The sequence below is a fragment of the Myxocyprinus asiaticus genome, chromosome 24, assembly GCF_019703515.2.
Source record: "Myxocyprinus asiaticus isolate MX2 ecotype Aquarium Trade chromosome 24, UBuf_Myxa_2, whole genome shotgun sequence".
Lineage (NCBI taxonomy): Eukaryota > Metazoa > Chordata > Actinopteri > Cypriniformes > Catostomidae > Myxocyprinus > Myxocyprinus asiaticus.
The window spans coordinates 28,437,700-28,460,050 of record NC_059367.1 but is presented as its reverse complement, the minus strand read 5'-3'; the positions used below and the strand labels follow the sequence as shown (position 1 = coordinate 28,460,050).

Here is a 22,351-nt window from a genome sequence, read left to right as displayed (position 1 = left end):
ATGTACGAGAGCGTCGAAAAGGAAGGCCAGCTGAAAGATAACGGTAAGAAAAACGTTATATCACAATCCCGTTGTTAGTAGGCCAGCTAATATTTAATGACTCAGTCAGTACTTGCGTCATTTACAAACGGTCCATTTTCATTGTGTGCCGTGATTCTTCCTTTTAGATGCATTCATAAAAAACGATCATTTTGATGAGCCAACTACAAACTGGAGTTGTTACAAACTGATTATTGATCCGGCTTTGAACAGTGGAACCCAGAAACTCTACCGCTATGATGGACAGCTCTTCAGCTCACCAGTGAGTGATTCTTACATAGGCTGCAAGTATACTGTGTATTATATATTGATTTTGTGGATAACAGTCAAATTAAACATTTGTATAATTGCATGTTATGTTAAAATAATGTGATAAGTTTTCATATGAAATGTTCATCTTATTTACACTGTCTAGTTGTATTATGCAATATGCTTAAGCTTACTGAAATATTGTCTTTCAGCAGCATCCGGAACATTTTCCTGTGGATATTGTACATGATCCCAGAATTACTCGCTTTTGGGCAAAGTTCAAAGAAGCAGATCTCCCAGTCCCCAAATTTATGGTTAGTACCAGTTACAGCATGAAGTCAATGCATGATGTAATATTTCCCCTACTTTTTATAAAGGTAATTGCAACTTTCATAAATATTTATAAAAATGTAATCCTCATAGTCTTTTGGTACTTTACTTTCTATAATTTGTTTGGGGTCCCAAAAGCCCCACTGCTCTTTATGTGAAAAATAATAATTGTAATTTCGAAACGAATCAGTTATTTTACCTTAAAACTCTTTTAATATGTTCCTCTGACCTCACCAAAACCCAGCTGGCAGATAACTTTAATGCTTTGACCCTCTATTGTATGACAAACTAGGCACAGTGCACACTTTTCTGAAAGGTGATCCATTTGACCCCACACTGTAAAAAGTACTATGTGATAACTTCTTTAAAAAAGTATGGTAACAATATTGCACAATATTTTTAAGAACTTTTTAAGCCTTATATATATATATATATATATATATAAAAACTCCTTAATTAAATCATAAGAAGTGACCCAAATTAGTTAGTATTTCAGCCTCGTTTTTGAAAATGAAATTTCCTTAAATCATGTGAATTGACTCAAATTAGTAAGTATATGACACATGATGAATTTGAACATAATGTGTTTATTCTACTAGTAATATTAACCTAATTTACTGGGTTTTTGAAAGGCTTACCATTGAAAGAAGTGAAATTTTTTACCACCTTAAAATATTTTAAATGATTAATGCCTAATGCATTTTTTATGCATTTATCAGTATTTTAAATACTATTCCCACTTAAAGCATTTATGAATTTAGATTGATTTAGACATATCCATAACTTGTACAATGAGCTACCAACAAAATATATTAAAAAAAACTTTTTAAATAAAAACCTTTTATTTATTTTTGTTATTTATTTATTCGATCAAACAATAAGCCGTACATTACACAAAACATATTGTTTTAAACAATATATATATATATATATATAGAGAGAGAGAGAGAGAGAGAGAGAGAGAGAGAGAGAAATATTGTGAAATTGAATTCTAAAAAATATATATACACCATTTAATTGAAAAAGAAAAAAATACAAATAAAGCACCATGTAATGAAAAACAAATGAGGGTCACAGTTTAAAAACAAACTAAATAAAAAAAAAATACATTAAATAAATAATAAAAACAATAGTAAAAAAATAAAATAAAAAAATACATGCATGTACAGATACAATTTAACAGCCAGTCAAACTCCATCCATCACATGCATATGATTCAGGATTCACCTCAGTTTGCCAATTTAATGAGATGCCAAGATGTAATCATGAATTAGGAGTAAAACTGTAAATAACAATGAATAAACAGAAAATATGAATTAATAAACGATCACAAATGTAAATAGTTCTGCTACATGCTCAGTAAACTTAAAAGTACACATTTACATACTTAAGTATGTTTTCCTCTTTATGTAAATATACATTTGAGAGTAAATACAGCAATTTACCTGTAAATTACTATTATAGAAACATAGAAATGTCTTCAATGCTGTTATGTTTAAGGGAATTAACCTAGTTTATATGCTATGACAAACACAATGAATGACTAATATAAAATTGTATATAAACATCTTCATTAATACTCCTAAATATATGTTATTAAGTGTTATACAGAAGAGTGGAAACTCACAGATGATGCTTTCACAAAGGCAAAACAAAGGATGGCTGAAGAACAGAACCTGCCACTGAAGAAATGTGTTCAGCACTGAAATCACTGCCTTGTTACTAACATGACTTGATTAACTTCCTGTAGGGAAACATCGCCATTAGGGGGAGCCCATTTACTAAGGCAGGGGTCGGCAACCGTTTTGACATGGAGTGCCATTTTTTATTTTCCTGGTCAATGGCTGGATTCCATCAAGATTTAGATTGGAATGTAGGTGCAAAACTTCATATAAATAAAATAGTCTACTCCTCTCTCGCCGTTGCTGGCGTGCCAGTAATTACCCCTCCGCATGCCAATGCTGGCACGCGTGCCCCTGCACTAAGGCAACAATGAAATCGGGCCAAACCAACTAGTTTGTAACATCACACGCTAACAGGTTACATCATTAGCCCATCGGGATCTTCGACGTAAACTGAGAATATAAAATCCCAAGAGACATCCAAAATGTGGAATGTTGGTGTGGGTCCAGAACTGGATTGAACACCTGGTCTACGAGACAATAATAAAAAAAAAAAAATAATAAGGAAATTATAACTTATTAAGGCTTACCTTTTAGCATGTTCACCTGTCTTGTCTGTCTGCCAAAATGCCGTCAAATCAACAGTTGTTCACTTTCAAATGAATTGGTGTCCATAAATCAAATCACAAAATAGCACAAATTTCCCCAAAGTAATTAGGTTGTCTTCTCTCTTAAATGTATTAGTTAAATGTAAACAATATTTTTCATACAATGCTGAGCCATAATTAAAAAAATGAAATATCCGTAATATTTATAAAATTCATATTCATTTTTTAATCAAATTTACTTGACACCTGAATAACTTTTTACAGTGCATCAAAAAACATAGTTGACAGATACAGTAACATAAATCAAATACACTGGCAGGAGTGCACAGCAGAGTCTATTAACCATGTTATGTAACCTAGAATCTTAACATATCAAAATGTTACTGCATTTATTCATATTTTATACCTTTACACCTAACAGGCAATAACATTTTCCGTGAAGAACAGTCAAAGCAAGTGTTTTGTTTATAATATGTTCTCATAAGTTTAAAACATTTTGAGCAATTAAAATCCATTAGATCCCAAATAGAGCATGAGGGTTTAGAATGAAATTATGCCATATTACATGCCAATAAACCCTTCTTTTTTAGGTTGATGAGAATTATGTTGGAGCACTAAAGGAGTTGACATTCGCAAGGCTTAATGACAACATAAGGGACGGTTTCCTATTTGAAATGTGTAAACACTTTGGAGAAATTCAGGATTTGAAAGTGTTGTACAATCCGAAGAATAAGAAGCATTTAGGAATAGCAAAGGTCATTTTTGAATCTGCAAAGGCAGCAAACAACGCAGTAGAAAACCTCCATAACACTTCTGTGATGGGAAACAACATCCATGTGGAATTTGACCCCAAAGGTAAATACATTTCTTCCCACTTCATACCCCACTCTTTATAATAACATCTTTATTATAACAGTAAACATATTGATAGGCTTATCAATAAATATTAAATTAAGGTTTTCATAAACAATTTCACGCTGTATATGTCTGTCATCATATCTGTTGTGATTGAAAAATTTATTTGCATGTTGTTTGATGTTCTGGACATTTCATAGGTGTTAAAAGAAAGCGATACTTCCAGATGCTTATCAGTGGTTTATACACACCTTTCACTCTCCCTGTTGGAGAAGAGACATGTGGACCCCAGTCACCACCCTCCACTTACTCCTCTGTAAGTACTTCAGGCATTCAATTTATTGTTATTAGATGAGTCTTTAACATGAAAGATATGAACACACACACACACACACACATGTTGGTGCAGCTATCATTATGAGGACTCTCCATAGACATAATGATTTTTATACTGTACAAACTATAGATTCTATCCACTAACCCTAACCCTACCCCTAAACCTAACCCTCACAAAAAACTTCCTGCATTTTTACATTTTCAATAAAACATAGTATAGTATGTTTTTTAAGTGATTTGAATTAAGGGGACACTAGAAATGTCCTCATAAACCACATTTATAGCATAATACCCATGTAATTACCAGTTTGTAACCTAAAACAAAGTCCTCATAAACCACTTAAACCTGCCCACACACACACACATACACACAGTATGTATTGCATAACATTAAAAAGATTGGAATCACTATAAAATTAATTGTTTTGATGGAAATTATACTTTTATTCACCAAGGATGCTTTACATTGATCAAGAATTACAGTAAAGATGTCATTTAAATAATATTAAAAATGACTATTTCTATGTAAATAAATGCTTTATTCTTCAAACGTTCTGTTCATTCCAGAATCCTCCACTTGCAGCAGTGATGCTTTCTAGCATTCTAGCAGTCAGTTTATTTTCATATTCAGGGGAAGTTTTATCCCATGCTTTCTGTGGCATTTTCCAAAGATGTAATTGGACACTTTTCACTGACCTATCAAACTTTTCTAACTATAGTTCAACACCTCAAACTTAGACTCATCCATCCATAATATTAATTCCCTATCTGTCACTCACTCGACGTTGTGTCGATATAGTGACACTAGGGGTCACTCTTGGGAGCCCGAAACACCTCTGGTCTTTGAAAAAAGGCCAGTGGGAATTGGCGAGTGGTAATTAAATACCACTCCCCCGAACATATGGGTATAAAAGGAGCTGGTATGCAACCACTCATTCAGATTTTCTCTTCGGAGCCGAACGGTCGATGCTCACTGAGCTGAATTCTCACGGCTGTCCATTCACCTCTGCTAGATCTGACGGCGCATTTCAGCGGCTTCTCCTCCTCTGCACTGGAGCACTGCAGAGAACGCCCCTGGGCGCTTCGGCAGAAATAAAAGAGTATATTCTAAATAAAGAGTATATGTCTTTAAAAGAGCGGCACACACGGAACTTCTTTTTAAAGATGCCCTTCTGTTTGTGTGTTATTCCTGGTTGTGGTCGTTATCTCTAGCCTTCTGACGGTCACGATCGCTGTCTTTCGTGTCTGGGCACTACCACACGGAGACAGCGTTCATGGATGGGTCATGTACTCATTGCGAGAACATGACCATGGCAACATTGCGGTCACGGCTTGCCTTCATAAGAAAGCAAGCCACCCCAGCGGCTCCCCGCCTCGGTCCTTCTACCTACGAGTATGAGGCCAGCGCCGCTAGCACTGGGGGTGATTTGGGGACCTCAATGGGACCACCTCCGCCAGGTATCCCCCCACGGACCTCCCATTCCCCAGCACTCTTGTCTGCCCCAATCGGGCTTCTGAATGAGTCTGCCGGCTCGTCTCACAGTGAGTTCGACCTCTTGTTCGGAGCCCGCGAAGGTGATGAGCTCTCGAGCGCAGCATCGGAGAGAGGGCTTGTCCAGTCAGATGCGGAAGCCTCAGCTGGACTTCCCCCCTTGGGTACAGTTGCCCAGTCACAGGCTGACGCGGAGATGACGGACATGCTTTCCCGGGCAGCCGCGAGTGTCGGGCTAGAGTGGAACCCTCCGCTCTCCCCTGAACCCTCGCGGCTCGATGATTGGTTCCTGGGCCCGTGGCGCCGCTCACAGCTACGCCCCGCCCCTGTTATTTTCTTCCCAGAAGTGCACGAGGAGCTGACAAGGTTGTGGGAGGCACCTTTTACTGCCCGGTCCCGATCTTTCAGTTCCCCCTCCCTCACTACCCTCGATGGTGGGGCGGCCAAGGGGTATTCGGTGATCACCCCGGTGGATAAGGCGCCTGAAGCTCCCATCCAGGGCCTGTAGGTTTACATTGTCCCTGACGGCCAAGGCCTCCGCTGGACAATCCGCATCCGCCCTGCATGCCATGGCTCTCCTGCAAGTCCCGGGATTGATGAAGAAACTGCGCTCGGTGACCGACCTCGGCCTCCGGGCGACAAAGGTCATGGCGCGGTCTCTCAGGCAGGTGATGTCCACCTTGGTGGTCCAGGAGCGCCACCTTTGGCTCAACCTGGTCAAGATGTGAGAGGCCGACAAGGCACGGTTCCTTGGTGCCCCCATTTCCCTGTTTGGCCTGTTCGGTGATACTGTCAAGGACTTTGCCCAACAGTTCTTGGCGGTGAAGCAGCAGATGGAAGCTATCCAACACATCCTGCCCCGGCGTGGCTCAAGATCCCACACCCTATCTGCTCGTTGCCAAGGGCGTCCTCCTGCGGTGACTGCACCGGCTCCGCCGCAGCCTGCCCCTGTGGCCCGGCCCCAGCGTGGAGCCCACCGCAGGAAGGAGATGCCACCCATCTCACAGCCGGCCGCCAATAACCCGAGAAAAGCTTCGAAGCGCCCCTGAGATGGGTGACCCAGGGGCGAGGAAACCTGCTGCTCTGGAGCTGGTAAGCAGACCACTCCATCCCCCAGTGGAGGGCCTGGAAGAGAATCTTTTGTTACCTTTTAATTTAATTTTGCCGCATGCCCTAGTGGCTGCGGTACCCAAAAGTTCAGCAAAAGAGCGGTTTCCTTGTTCCTTGGGTCAGATACCCAGTGCGCACGGCCGTGATCATGACCACCGTCCACCATTCCATTTTGGCAGGTTTGGCGCTCCAGCGGCAGTCTCCCTGCCCCTGCGCGCCTAGCTGTGGCACAAATCTGCCCCCGATGTGACGGTCTCCACGGGTCATGAGGACAAGCCTCTTCCTCCCCCGTCCCAGGCTGTTCCAGGGGTGGTCACAAGGAGCCAGGTAAGTGCTTCGCCCCACCCGCCGGTACGTCCGACGAGATTGTCCCCTTGGTCCCCATCGCCCGGAGCTTGGACGCGTGGCTTGCGCTTTCCAACCAGTCGCGATGGCTGGTCCAGACCGTCCGACTAAGCTACGCGATTCAGTTCGCCAGGCGAAGGTCGCAGAGGCAGCCCTTGCCCCGTTAAGGGAAGTGGGCATTCGCATCCTCAACTATCTCAACGACTGGCTAATCCTAGCTCACTCTCAGGATGTTTTGTGTGCGCACAGGGACCTGGTGCTCTCGCACCTCAGCCGACTAGGGCTTTGGGTCAACTGGGAAAAGAGCAAGCTCCTCCCGGTTCAGAGCATCTCTTTTCTCGGCTTAGAGTTGGACTCAGTCTCAATGATGGCGCGCCTCACGAACGAGCACGCACTGTCGGTGCTGACCTGTTTGAAGGTGTTCAGACAGAAGACAGTGGTTCCACTGAAACTGTTTCAGAGGCTCCTGGGGCATATGGCATCCTCAGCGTGGCCACTCCGCTTGGGTTGATGCATATGAGACCACTTCAGCACTGGCTCCAGACTCGAGTCCCGAGATGGGCATGGCACCGCGGGACACATTGCGTGGCCATCACGCTTGTCTGTCGCCGCCTCTTCAGCCCTTGGACCGACCTCACATTTCTACAGGCAGGCGTTCCCCTAGAGCAGGTCTCCAGGCACATCGTGGTTATGACAGATGCCTCCTGGACGGGCCTGCGGCTATGTTGCCACATCAACTGCCTCGAGTTGTTGGCAATTCTGCTCGCCCTGCGGAGGTTTCGGCCATTGATCCAGGGCAAGCATGTGTTAGTTCGGACAGACAACATGGCAACGGTGGCATACATCAACCGTCAAGGCGGTTTACGCTCCTGTTGTATGTCACAACTCGCCCGCTGTCTCCTTCTCTGGAGTCAGCAGCACCTCAAGTCACTGCGAGCCACTCACATCCCGGGCGACCTCAACACTGCAGTGGATGCGCTGTCATGACAGGTTACCCTCAGGGGAGAGTGGAGACTCCACCCTCAGGTGGTCCAGCTGATTTGGAGTCGATTCGGGCAGGCACAGGTAGACCTGTTCGCTTCCCGAGAATCCTCCCACTGCCCGCTCTGGTACGCCTTGACCGAGGCACCTCTCGGTATAGACGCGCTGGCACACAGCTGGCCCCTTGGACTACGCAAATATGCATTTCCCCCAGTGAGCCTATTTGCTCGGACCTAATGCTCCTCGCGACAGCCCCCCCCCCCCCCCCCCCCGGTGATTTTCTCTGAGGAAGGACCTACTTTCTCAGGGACGGTGCACCATCTGGCACCCGCGACCAGACCTCTGGAATCTCCATGTCTGGCCCCTGGACAGGATGCAGAAGATTTAAGTGGCCTACCACCCGCGGTGGTAGACACGATCACTCAGGCTATGGCTCCCTCTATGAGGCGCCTGTATGCCTTGAAGTGGTGTCTGTTCGCTAAGTGGTGTTCTTCCCAACGCGAAGACCCCCAGAGATGTGCAGTCAGATTGGTGCTTTCCTTCCTGCAGGAGAGGTTGGAGGGGCGGCTGTCCCCCTCCACCTTGAAGGTGTATGTAGCCGCTATAGCAGCACACCATAACACAGTGGACGGTAAGTCCTTAGGGAAGCACGACCTGATCATCAGGTTCCTGAGAGGCGCTAGGAGGTTGAATCCCTCCAGACCACGCCTCATTCCCTCATGGGACCTCTCTGTAGTTCTTCAGGGTCTGCGGGGAGCCCCCTTTGAGTCCCTGGAGTCAGCTGAGCTTAAGGCACTCTCTTTCAAGACAGGCAGTCCTGACTGCGCTCACTTCCATCAGGAGGGTAGGAGACCTGCAAGCATTCTCTGTCAGAGAAATGTGCCTGGAGTTCGGTCCGGGCTACTCTCACGTGATCCTGAGACCCCGACCGGGCTATATGCCCAAGGTTCCCACGACCCCATTTAGGGATCAGCGAGTGAACCTGCAAGCACTACCCCAGGAGGAGGCAGACCCAGCCCTGACATTGCTGTGTCCAGTGCGCGCTTTACACATCTATTTGTATCGCACACAGAGCTTTAGAGTCTCTCAGCAGCTCTTTGTCTGCTTTGGTGGACAGCAGAAAGGAAGCGCTGTCTCCAAGCAGAGGATCGCCCACTGGGTCATTGATGCCATAGCAATGGCATATCACGCTCAGGATGTGCCGCCCCCTGCAGGGCTACGAGCCCATTCTACCAGGAGTGTGGTGGCCTCCTGGGCCTTGACCAGTGGTGCCTCTCTAACAGACATTTGCAGAGCAGCGGGCTGGGCAACACCCAACACCTTTGGAAGGTTCTACAATCTCCGGGTTGAGCCAGTTTCGTCCTGTGTAGTGGCAGGCACAAGCAGGTAAGTCCGGGACAGCTGGCCGGGTGAATCGCTTGCGCATAGCGCCTTTCATCTCCCCTGAGCTGAAGACGTGCGCTGTTGACTCCCAGTAGTGTTCACAAAGTGTGTTCCCTGGATGACTTCCTCCGAGCCCTTTGGCAGACGAGTTTGTGGAGAAACTTACTGCCGGCTCAGTACATGTGCTAACTAAGCTCTGTACTGGGGTGGGTGCTCCGCATGTGTTGGTTCCCCAGAAATGACCCCATGCGACGTATATCTTCCGCTAAATCGTTTCCCTGTTGGTAAACTGCGTCTTCCTTTGGCAGAGGCCCCTCTGCCCCAGTCACCATGTGTGTAGAAACTCCTCCCCCGCTGGGGAGGACCTACCATGGGACTTCTCCACATGACATACTTCCGACAAGGCTCGGCAAGACCAAGTGACGTATTTCCACTCAAAATACACCCCCCCCCCCCCAGGTGGGGTGTGGTCTCCGCGGTGTCTTCCCCTTGGGAGTGACACCCCCCCAATGTAGACACTGGTGGCCCCAGTCGGTTAACAAATTTCACTCTTTTTTGGGGAGAGAAAAAAGAGGATAAGAGGCCACGACTGGGCTAGCCTGTCCCTAACTTTTGGGCAGTCGACTTGTCCCCGAAGGGCCATTCAATGCTCATAACAGCGTTGGGGGAGGTTACGTGTCGGCCTGGTACGCTGGCTACGAGGCACACAGTGGTCTGCCCGTCTCGCATCGCCAGTTCACGTAACACAGTTCAGCTAGTTGTGGCGTTTCATATAGGGACCCCTAGTGTCACTACATCGACACAGCGTCGAGTGAGTGACAGATAGGGAACGTCCTGGTTACTTTCGTAACCTCCGTTCCCTGATGGAGGGAACGAGACGTTGTGTCCCTCCTGCCACAATGCTGGACTTCCCACTGAAATGGCCGGGACCTTGTCTCGGCTCCTCAGCACAAAACCTGAATGAGTGGTTGCATACCAGCTCCTTTTATACCCATATGTTCGGGGGAGTGGTATGTAAATACCACTCGCCAATTCCCATTGGCCTTTTTTCAAAGACCAGAGGTGTTTCAGGCTCCCAAGAGTGACCCCTAGTGTCACTACATCGACACAACTTCTCATTCCCTCCATCAGGGAACGGAGGTTACGAAAGTAACCAGGACGTTTCTAACCAATTTTTAAATTATTTTGCACATTCTACCCTTTTCTTCTTATTTGCCAGTGTCAGATGTGGCTTGAAACCCTGCTTAAAAGGCTTTTTTAAGTCTTTTCTTAACTGTTGCAGAATAAACTCGTGTTTAGGACCTGTAAGTATTCTTTTTCTCAAAGTACAGACATTTCCTCTTTTTGTTGTGCATCTGGGTTGTCCACTTCTCTCCTTGTCCTGGTTTGATCCAGTTTGTTCAATTCTTTCAAGTCCATAGCATCTCCCAAATCACTAACCCTAACCCACAATAGACTAATGAGTTTCTTGACATATGTGTTTCTTTTTGGCATTTCTAAAACCAAAATATGACTTGGTTTATATAAAGTAATATTTGAGGAATGCAAGTGTTCTCAATACTTCAGCAACTTAAAAAGATACTGTATTGCAATATCTAAACTTGTATTAATATATGTAAACGTATTAATTAACAACCATTTTCAACTGTTCTAATAACTAGAGAAGTTTATTAAGTACCAAATTAGCATATAAGAATAATTTAAGCTTTAGGTGACACAGAGGTTTCTTAGTAGACTACAGTAATGACTTTGCCATCACGGGTAAAAAAATAATTTTAAAATAAATTCAAATCTAAAAAAGTTATTTCAAACAGTAAAAGTGTTTTTGATCAATTTAATGCATCCTTGTTGAATAGAAGCATCCATTTCTTTCAAAAACATTCAAAAACAAAAAATGTCTGATTCCAAACTTTTGAACGGCAGTTTATATACAGTACATGCAAGAGAGGCAGTCAAGAGGAGAGATCCTCACAGAAAATACAAACAAGAGCTTTTGCCATTGCAAACTTAGGTGGTTTAATACAAAACTTGGATGGATTTGTTGCATTAGTCCCTTTGTTGATGTGTAAGCCTCTCTTGATCTTTCAGGATTGTGTACCACTGAAGAAGCTGTCCTTATCATCATCATCCTCATTATATAATGGTTCCCCTTCGTTGGATTGTTGTACTCCTCTATCTATGGATACCGCCTACTCTAGCATGCAGCAGGACACACCCAATAGCTTCTGGCAGACCCCTCAATACCAAGACACTCCTTGCACCCCTTCTCTATCCAACAGTATACCAGGCACACCATCACAGTGTGAGAGAACCCCAAATGAGTCTGTAAAGATAGCCAATACCTCCAATGCCCCTTTCAATCAACATTCCATCCAAAACATCTCACAGCTTCAAGCAAGCCAACTTAACCTTCTTCTGGCTCAACCAGCCTCGGATAAACCTAGCATTATTCAAGGTACTGTGCAAAACTTCTGCATGCAACATGTAGCTATCTCTCAAAATGGGGGCTTCTCAAACAGGCAAAGAACTTCAGGACGTAATTTTCATCTTCACAGCAGTCGTGTTCTTGGAAAACACCAGAGCAGACCTTTGGGGAACAAATACCAAAACGCATACAACCGTAGACCAGAGCACCACTACATTCATAGACCTGTATATAGAGGATCTCACTACCGCTCTGGACCTCAAGGGTTTTTTAATAAATTCCAGGACCTTCCAACCACACAATCACATTCAGATAAACTCAGATTCTTCACCCAGTGTACAGGTGATAACAACAAACCTGCCATTTTTTTAGAAAAAAATGGTACTGGCTCACTCAAGGGCCTCAGTGTTAATCCCAGATCTGTTTTTGAGGAACCACCATCACTTCCTATTTTAGAAACACTGCCTGCGAAGGCTATTGGAAGGGATAATCATTGCTTTCATCCAGTTATAGAGATAAAAGCAAATGCATCAGAAAATACTTTCAGTGGAATTCCTTCCCAAGAATCTTGCAAGACAACCCAAGATGTGAACCAAAATCGTTGCCTACATGATTCACCAAAAGACCAGCCTTCTCGCTCATATACCCCAAAACAGTGCCCCTCCTCTGAAACTACACAGGATCTCTCAGACCCTATAATGCAATGCCCCTCTCCTGAGTCTCCCACTCCAGACCCAAAGCCTGACAGCCTGGACTCTCGCATCCAAATGCTTCTTAGTGCTGGAAATTCAATTCTACCCCTCCTGAGCCAAGAGAGTTCAGACTCAGAGACAGCTACTGAAGACCAGGATACAGACTCCATATTCCACCCTCTACCCTCTCCCAAAGCTCCCAGCCCCACCCCTTCTCCATCTACTGATGTTGCCCTAAACTGTGTCCAAGCATATTCTACTGCTAATAATACTGGCTCCCATTCAGGAGAAAGTTTTTCTGCATCTGGCATAGAGGATGTGAGTTCCACTCCACTTCTCAACTTGGCAGAAGAGGAACATGAACTTCAATCAGCCAAGAAGTCATCGTCCAAGATATTCTCCAGCACCACTGTAAGTAAGAGTCTGGCATCTACTCACAAAAGATCCTAAAACTACTTTTCCAACATTGGTTTATTGGGTTGAACTGTTCTCATTGCTGAATCATTCCGTCCATTCCGATCTGGGCTTGTTGACATGGTTATGTTTTATTTTTTTATTGTGGTGCTGTGAAATCAGATTAAAATGGACTGAGCAAGTGACCAATCTTGAGTCAACACGTTCTAAAGGCATTCCACCAGCATGGTTGAGCATGGTTTTCTAACCATGCTAAGAGAAATCCAGGCCAGAAATGTTTTCTAATTGCACCGTACCAAACCGTGGGGAACCTCAAGGGGAAATGCTACTGGAACTATTACTCAGCGTGCTCAGAAACGCTCAGCCTAATGGTGGAAAAGTAGTTTAAGTAAATGACAGTTTACTCAGCCTTTTGCTGAGTAGATGTCAGTGTAGGCCCTCAATTATGAAGACATACAGTACACAATGACTTAAAGGCATAGTTCACCCAAAAAATTAAGCTTCTGTAATGATTCACTCACTGTCATGTTGTACCAAAGCTGTATGGCTTTTTTCTTCCATGGAACACAAAAAGATGTGTTAGGCAGAATGATAGTCTCAGTCATCTTTCCCTTTCATTGCGTCTTTTGTCAATTAAATGGAAAAGAATGGTGACTGAGACTGAACATTATGTCTAACCTCTCCATTTGTTTCAACGAAGAAAGAGTCTGGAGGAAGTCAGAGAGAAAGTCAGGTGGGTTTAGAACATGAAAGTAAGTAAATGATGACAGAATTTGCATTTTAGGTGAACTATCTCTTTAAAACTATCCTAAAAATTAAGAATATATTTTATATGACTTTGATTGTCTCAAGTGTTATCATTAATGTGAAATTTTTTCCAAGGTCAACCCTACCCCAAGTGAAGATGAGAATACTTCAGATGAGCCGTCTAGAATACCAGTGATCTGCAGCAACAGAGGCTCTTTACCCCCTCCTATTTCTCAAATACCCCTACCCCCAATACTTACACCACCACCTGCTCACTACCTCTCCTATCAACCTTCTATTATACCAACAAAACTTGAACCTCCTCCCCCAAGGGCTCCATTGTCACCTGGGTATCCTCTATCTGGTGTGCCTTCTTGTTCACTGTACCCTCCACCAAAGATCAAGCAAGTTTGTAGGCCACCCAACTGGCAGAGTAGCTCAGTACCTCTTCCCATCCCTACTAGAATAACACAAGGGCAAGCTTCAATCTCACTCCCCTTCTTTGCTCCACCAGGATGCCCTCCACCCTTCAGTTACATAACTCATCGCCCACCTTACCCTTCTGCTGGGTGTTCATCTGCCATGTTAAGGTACAGACCACCTTGGCCCCCTTCCTCCATGCCCAGATTCGACCCCTCAGTGCCCCCACCAGGTTATGTGCCTATGAAAGAATTTCTCCATAAAGCCACAGTGGATGGGGTTCTGGCTGTTGTAGCAGCAGAGCTGAGGGCTATAGTAAAGAAAGACATACATCGCAGGATGATTGAGGTTGTGGCCTTCAAAGCATTTGACCAGTGGTGGGATGACAAAGAACAGGCAGCAAAGGTGTGATTTTTTTTTTTTTCTGAAGTTTTATATGTAGATATATATATATTTGCATATGCAATATACTATAATATAGGAGTCTACCTACAGTATCCACCCATCCATCCATCCATAGTGTCTATCTGTCTATCTATCTATCTATCTATCTATCTATCATTATTATTATTATTAATTGTGTTTCATATATATGGATATATATATATATATATATATATATATATATATATATATATATATATATATATATATATATATAGTATGCACTGATGTACTGTAAACTGAACAAGGATTGCTGTTGTGTGCCACCAGGTACCTGCCCCACCTCTTAAATTGGGGGGGAATAAAGACCCCAAGCTCAGAATTATAGAGGAATGCATGAGAATGCGTACTGCAAGGGAAGAAGGCACTGTACTGTGCACAGGAAAAATAATAAGCCTGCATGGTGCTATTAAACTTCCCTCTTTTAAGGTACAAGCCTTACTTGGTTCTTATGTACTTTCATGTTTACTTAAAAATACAAGTTAAAAATATTTTGAAGAACTGATTTTAGTACAGTATTCTGCACTTAAGTTCTGCCTGCATTAGTCTACAGTTTAGATAAAAAAGTAATGCCAGCCAAATAGGTTTTCATTAAGTTTAATAATAGGATTGTGTCATGAATATTATATTGATTTGTGTTTATCTTCAGTTGAAGAGGAATGATCCATTAGATGAGAGTTCCACTGATGTAAAAAGGATCTGTTCTTCACCTAGTCCTGAGCACTCTGAGGATGAAGGTCAGTTTGGCATTAGCTGTTTTAGTAGACTTTAGAAAAACTCTTAAGTGTGGAATTAAAGTATAATTGTTTAAAATTTACTTTATAAAGCTGTAGTTGCCCCATTGGCTTTACTGCTTTGAAAGTTTGAGTTTACCTTCATTTCAGAACACCATTGAGTCACTGCCATGCGTTTGTACTTATTAGATTAGTTTTAATTAGATCAGGCACACTGACAAAATATGGTCAACATTTACACCTTAAAGAGCCAGAACAGCAAACAGCCCCAGAGAATGATGGAGAGGACACGACCAAAAAGACGAGCAAAGACTCCATGGTTAAATGCAGACATTCCAGGCCTCTGGTGTTAGACAGTGATGAGGAGGAAGAGGAGGAGGATTCTGAGAAGGTGGAGGATCCAAAATCAGAGGAAGTTCAGGTGTCTGCTAAGGCATTGCTTCGTTTATTTAAAATTAAGATGTGAACAAAATCAAAGTAATGTTTAACACTGAGCTATAATTGTAGAGTTGTGTAGGTGTTTGTTCTGGATGTATTGCCATATTTAGTAGAGTAACATTTCCCCATCATGAGTGGACACACACGGGTGTGATGTTGTCTAATTGTGCTTTTTAGGAGGTTCATAAGAAGAAAGTTGATGAAGAGAATAAAGATAAGGAGAGTGATCCCTTTGTTATCAGAGAGGATGAAGATTATGATGATGCAGGTTTGTCATTGATATCCGTGAAATTAAGTTAATAACAAAAGTTCTCCCTTAGATTCAGTTTGTGAATTGTGTATCTACGTCTTGGGTGAAGACCTCAAATGATTCCTCTTTTTATGCTTCAGATGTTGTCAGCAACCCAAGCTTAGACTCATCTGCATCTCGAAGCCAAGGATATGACTCCTTAGTCTCTTCCAGAACTGTCTTTGATTCCTCAGCTTCTTCTCCATCCGTTTCTGGCTCCCCAGCTTCCTCTAGATCTTTCTTTGACTCCTCAGACAACAGAAGTGCGGAGTCCTCAGACTCTTTGTCTTCTGGAGAGGACGATCAGTTGGATGAAGAAAGTACTGAAAGTCCAGATGAGGAAAGAAGTATGGTAGAAGAGATTTGGATATCATCAGATGAGGATGATAATGACAAGAGGGAGATGATGCATACTCCTCTTCACTCATCTTTCATGCACTGGGAAGAGGATCTCGAGCCACCTGTGACCCCATCTGCTCCAGTTTTGGTTGAAAGTGATGCTGACCACACGTTGCTTGGTTAGTTAATTTACTTTCAGTTTTGACATTTAAACACAAACATTCTCCATGTTTCCAACAGGAAAAGGACCCATCATATTTATCCACTAGAGGTCACTGTATGGACAAGAGCCCTTTATTGTCAGATATCTAAATTTCTATGCTTAAACAATTAAGATATTTATGGTCTTAAAAAGAGATAATTGGTCATAATTGAAAGACTGAAAGACTCTTTTCAGTATCTCATATAATACTGGTTCATCAATTTTGAGAACAGATGTACTGTATGTGTTTTGGTTTTCTGGACATCAAGTGACTTAATCAAGTGACTTTTTTTTTTTTTTTTTTCTATTCTTTCAAAGTAAGCTCTAAACTGTTGCCAGAACATTAATAAATAGCCATATTGTCAGTGTTGAGTAATATTATTTGTGGTTCTGCTCTTGCAGATTTGGATCCAGAAGATCCAGAGGAGGAACTGAGTGTTAGAGTATACATGCAGGGTTTGAAACTGTCCGACCCTCTCAAATATACCTTACATGACCCAGTAAAACATTGTTTAACAAACAAACTTAAGCTACCAGACCCTGTGATATTCTTCTCAGACCAGGAGCCAGAGCTGCCAAGTGCACCATCTCCCTCATACAGAGCATTGTCGGGTAAGGGTTTAGGCTTCATTGATCCTTGGAGAAAATGTTAAAGGGATAGTTCACCCAAAAATGAAAATTCTGTCATCATTTTTTTACCCTCATGTTGTTCCAAACTCAAATAACTTCTTTGAAACATAAAAAGAAGCTGTTAGGCAGAATGACAGCATCAGTCACCATTCACTTTCATTGTATAGAAAAAAAGATGCAATGAAAGTGAATGGTGACTGTGACTAACATACAGCCTAACATCTCCTTTTGCGTTCCAAGGAATGGGTTTGGAACACAATGAGTGTGAGTAAATGATGGCAAAAGTTGTATTTTTGGGTGAACTATAAAGAGTCATAAAGTATATGACATATGAGTCATAAAGAGACTACAATCAAAAATAGCAATGCCATAATTATTGGATCTCTATGCTTTCAGATGATTTGGAGACACAATATACTACAGATTCCGAGGACCAGCAAATTATTACAGAAACACTGGATGATTCGGAGAACCTCAGACCAATCACGCCAACTGGCTCCTTGTCCAACAGTGACCCTGAAATGGAACTCGGGTTTTCACCTCCTGCTCTTGAAATGGTAGAGCTGCCACACACACCTGGTGGATGTCTGGAGGAAGCTGACGAACATGTTCTACCTCCAGGTCCACCTACACCTCTACCTCCTCCTCCTTCCCCAACAGGCCTCCAGGAACTTCCATGCTCAACCCTCTACCAGTGCCCTCCTCTCCCTTTCTCATACCCTGCATATGAAGAAACACCAAAAACTCCTGGCAGGGTGAATGGCTCTGGCCATATTTATGACTCTGAGGTAATAGGTAGCCTGTTATCTCCTTCTAACCCCTTGCTGTCTTCATGTGCTGACAGTGGTATTCCCAGGACTCCAGGGAGAGATTTGTCTCCATCTTCACCTGTCTTAAACCACAGAGAGATAAACTTTCAGCAAAGAGACCTGTGGTTTGATCAGCAGCCAATCAGCTCACACGCTGGCCAGACATTGGCTCGTAGACTCCATCCTCACAACTCAGGTTTTGCACAATCACACTCGCAAACTGATAATCTTGGTATAGATAATGGTCATCTACCTTCAGACCACCGCATACACTCACCTCAAACAGCGCATTTGGACACAGCACACTTCAAAAGGCGTCGAGAGCGACTTAAAATGAAAAGACGAATGATTGAATTGCAGCGAAACAGAAACCCTACGAACACTCATCCATCTGCACATCAGGTTTTGGGGCCTTTGGATCATGTCTCTGATATCAGGACTGAACATATGCTACCAGAAGACCAGAAAAAGATGCCTTTGCAGGCATCATCATGTCTGTGGAGAAGATGGGGAGAATCATTGCCACAGTCATCTACACGTTATCTCATTTTCCCTCCACGCTCAGAGAGACGAGAGAAGCTGGTCCTCCATGCTGTCTGGACTAAGGGGGTGAATGAGGAGGAGATCGGGCATCTAAAGTCCACCTATGAGAAGCTTTTGCTTGAAGATAATGAATGTGAATGGCTGAGCAGCACACGCTGGATCCCACATCCTCATATCCTTTAATAAACACATAATATACTTATATCTATCTATCTATCTATCTATATATATATATATATATACACACACACACACACTGACAGCCAAAAGTCTGTTTGCTGTTTCGTAAGGAAATTTGTGCTTTTATTCACCAAAGTGGCATTCAGCTGATCACAAAATATAGACAGGACATTACTGATGTAAAAAAACAGCACCATCACTATTTGAAAAGTCATTTTTGATCAAATCTAGACAGGCCCCATTTCCAGCAGCCATCACTCCCAACACCTTATCCTTGAGTAATCATGTTAATTGCTAATTTGGTACTAGAAAATCACTTGCCATTATATCAAACACAGCTGAAAGCTATTTGGTTCATTAAATGAAGCTTAAAAATGCTTTTGTGTTTGTTTTTGAGTTGCCACAGTACGCAATACACTGGCATGTCTTAAGGTCAATATTAAAACTTGAAAAACCTGAAGATTTCATACAAAGGTGTACATTATAGTCTTCAAAGACAAAGGACAACTGGCTCTAACAAGGACAGAAAGAGATGTGGAAGGCCAGATGTACAACTAAACAAGAGGATAAGTACATCAGAGTCTCTAGTTTGAGAAACAGACGCCTCACATGTGCTCAGCTGACAGCTTCATTGAATTCTACCCGCTCTACACCAGTTTCATGTACAACAGTAAAGAGAAGACTCAGGGGTGCAGGCCTTATGGGAAGAATTGCAAAGAAAAAGCCACTTTTGAAACAGAAAAACAAAAAGAAAAGGTTAGAGTGGGCAAAGAAACACAGACATTGGACAACAGATAATTGGAAAAGAGTGTTATGGATCTTAACCCCATTGAGTTTTTCTGGGATCCGCTAGACTGTAAGGTGCATGAGAAGTGCCCGACAAGACAGCCACATCTATGAAAAGTGTTACAGAAAGCGTGGGGTGAAATGTCACCTAAGTATCTTGACAAACCGACAGCCAGAATGCCAAGGATCTGCAAAGCCATCATTGCTGCATGTGGAGGATTTTTTGATGAGAACTCTTTGAAGTTGTTTAATTTTTCATGTTATTAATGTCCTGACATTGTGATCAGTTGAATGCCACTTTGGTGAATAAAAGTACCAATTTCTTTCCATAAGAGCAAAATCTGTACATTATTCCAAACTTTTGGATGCTAGTATACATACATTTATATTATATATATACAAATATTATACTGTATATAAAGCAATCTACCTCCCATATGTACTTATTTTTAATGTTAACTGATCACACTGGCTCCAATTTTTTGGTTCCTTGACTCTGCTGCACCAACCAGCACCCCTGATGAGAGGCCAAGAAGATGGCTGGATGGGATCAGGACTCACATGACAGGTTGTGCTCGTACTGAGGGTTATTACTTCATCAGCAAGAGAGATAAGCTGAGATATCTCCGCCACACACACTTGACTTCAGAGGAACTTACAGAAGACACTCAGGTGAGAAAGAAAATAAATATATTTTATTTGACTATTACTGTAGCCATATACTTGAAGCCACCGTGTGTTTTATTAAAAAAAGGATGCAATTCAATACGGCTTCAAAATTAACATTTGAGGTATGAAAATGTGTAATTTATGTTGTAGAACAAAATGTCCACATATCGTCAAGTAATGTTTACCACATACCTTATTTTACTCATAAGTTGAAAAACCCCATTATAAAAACCCATAGGAAAATCCAGAGCAAATTCTGACTATACATAGCAAATTCTTTTCAATGTATTTGGACTACAAACTGAACAGCTCTACTGCAATAATGCATTCAAACTGATTGGTATCAGTGTAAAGCCCAAGACCACTGTCCTATCTTGTTTTTATGAAAACGTATAAGAGCCAGCTGAACATAAACAGAATTTTATTTGATATAATGTTCTTATCTGTGCAGGGAAAGAGTGTACCAACTCAGGTTCCACCTTCATCCAGATCAGGATCAGAACTCAGGGCTGAGCAGCGCCGCCTTCTGTCCTCCTTCAGCTGTGACAGTGACCTCCTCAAATTCAACCAACTCAAGGTGAGACCAGCTGCCCTAGCATGTGGGAAGAAAGTGAGGTCAACGATGTTAGGGTTAGCCTCCTCCTGCCTTCCACCTGTAAAAGGGAATTTACATTTTTATGTATGGCGAACAAAGAGCACAAATATATTGTTCCCACTTCACAGTTCCGAAAGAAGAAGCTGCGTTTTGGCAGGAGTCATATCCATGACTGGGGCCTATTTGCAGAGGAACCCATTGCTGCAGATGAGATGATAATTGAATATGTAGGCCAGAGTATTCGGCAGGTGAGATACACACTACACACACCCATACACAAAAGACATGTTTTGACATTTGATATTTGCTCACTCATATCTGAGGCAAAACAAAAAAAAATTTCAAGCTTTGAATTGTTCATGAATAACAAAAGTCTGTGATTTTGCCTTGCTTGCTCATACTCCCTTAATAAACAATGGACACAAATGTACTTTTATGTTATTATTATTATATCCCTTTAGGTGATAGCAGACATGCGTGAAAGACGCTATGAAAATGAGGGTATTGGGAGCAGCTATCTCTTCCGGGTTGACCAGGACACCATCATTGATGCGACCAAGTTTGGTAACCTGGCGAGGTTCATCAATCACAGTTGCAATGTACGTTAGAACTTTTACAACCAGAAATCGTTCATGTTTAAGTTTACATCATAAGGTATTTAAAGTGCCACTATTTTTGCTGTGCATTTAATTCAGTATATTCAGTGTCTTAACATTTGCTTACTGATTCTATACCCATTTTTTCCCTTCCGCAGCCAAACTGCTATGCAAAAGTAATCACAGTAGAGTCTCAAAAGAAAATAGTCATCTACTCTCGACAACCTATTGGTGTAAATGAAGAAATCACTTATGATTACAAATTCCCTATTGAGGATGAAAAGATCCCCTGCTTGTGTGATGCAGAGAACTGCAGAGGAACCCTGAACTAGACAAGGACTCATCTCACACGCTCAAAGTATTAGAAGTAAACAAGATTGATATTTTTAAGCGCAAACCCATGTTTAGTCTGTTAGGAATAAAGATCTATTAACATATTCACTTCTGACAATCACAGAAATGTATACAATTTCACACACTCAAAAAAATATTTAGCCAATTTTTAGGGCTTATGCATTTCAATGTCATAACAAACTTTTATGAAATTTAACTGTAATTTTTAACAAAATTAAATAATTAGTTGTTTTTGTTTTTAAGTTGAATCAATTAAATTTAATGGAATTTTGTTATGAAATTAAAATGCGTAAATCTTAAAATTATATATTTTTTTTTTAGTGCAGATTGATACAGAAGCCAATAACAGCTTAACACAAAGGTAAATAAATAGTTAATATCATCCTCAGAAGCTCAGTTTTTACCATATTCATGTGTAAATTTGGAGATTTGTACATAGCAGAATTTTCAGGGCTTTTCAGGGCTTACTGCTTAAACTGTTATTTTTTTTTATTATTTTTATTTTTATCAGGCTTATTGTTAGATGGTTTGGATTAAAGTTAAATATGTTTTTCTGAGTTTTTATTGTGATGTATAAATGGAAATAAAGTATATTTTTCAACAACTGTTTTTATTGTCTCCAAACTAATCTTTACTCTAAGTACACTATACTGTTTTAATCATTTCAGTTTAATTTAATAATTTTAGTCAGTTAA

At 42.0% G+C, this 22,351-nt stretch overlaps 1 protein-coding gene across 1 annotated transcript; it reads left to right on the top strand.

Annotated features, from left to right (window-relative positions):
• Window positions 1-21,796, top strand: setd1bb (SET domain containing 1B, histone lysine methyltransferase b). The gene is made up of 21 exons (XM_051654112.1): window positions 1-43; window positions 168-301; window positions 504-602; window positions 3,439-3,703; window positions 3,904-4,019; window positions 10,105-10,110; window positions 11,439-12,878; window positions 13,764-14,453; window positions 14,763-14,921; window positions 15,148-15,229; window positions 15,475-15,647; window positions 15,842-15,932; window positions 16,055-16,471; window positions 16,897-17,106; window positions 17,521-18,055; window positions 18,110-18,648; window positions 19,948-20,114; window positions 20,563-20,688; window positions 20,835-20,954; window positions 21,168-21,305; window positions 21,461-21,796. Exons 1-21 carry the CDS (start codon window positions 1-3, stop codon window positions 21,632-21,634), a joined length of 5,724 nt encoding a protein of 1,907 aa, XP_051510072.1. The 3' UTR covers window positions 21,635-21,796.
• The last annotated feature ends 555 nt before the right edge of the window (window positions 21,797-22,351 follow it).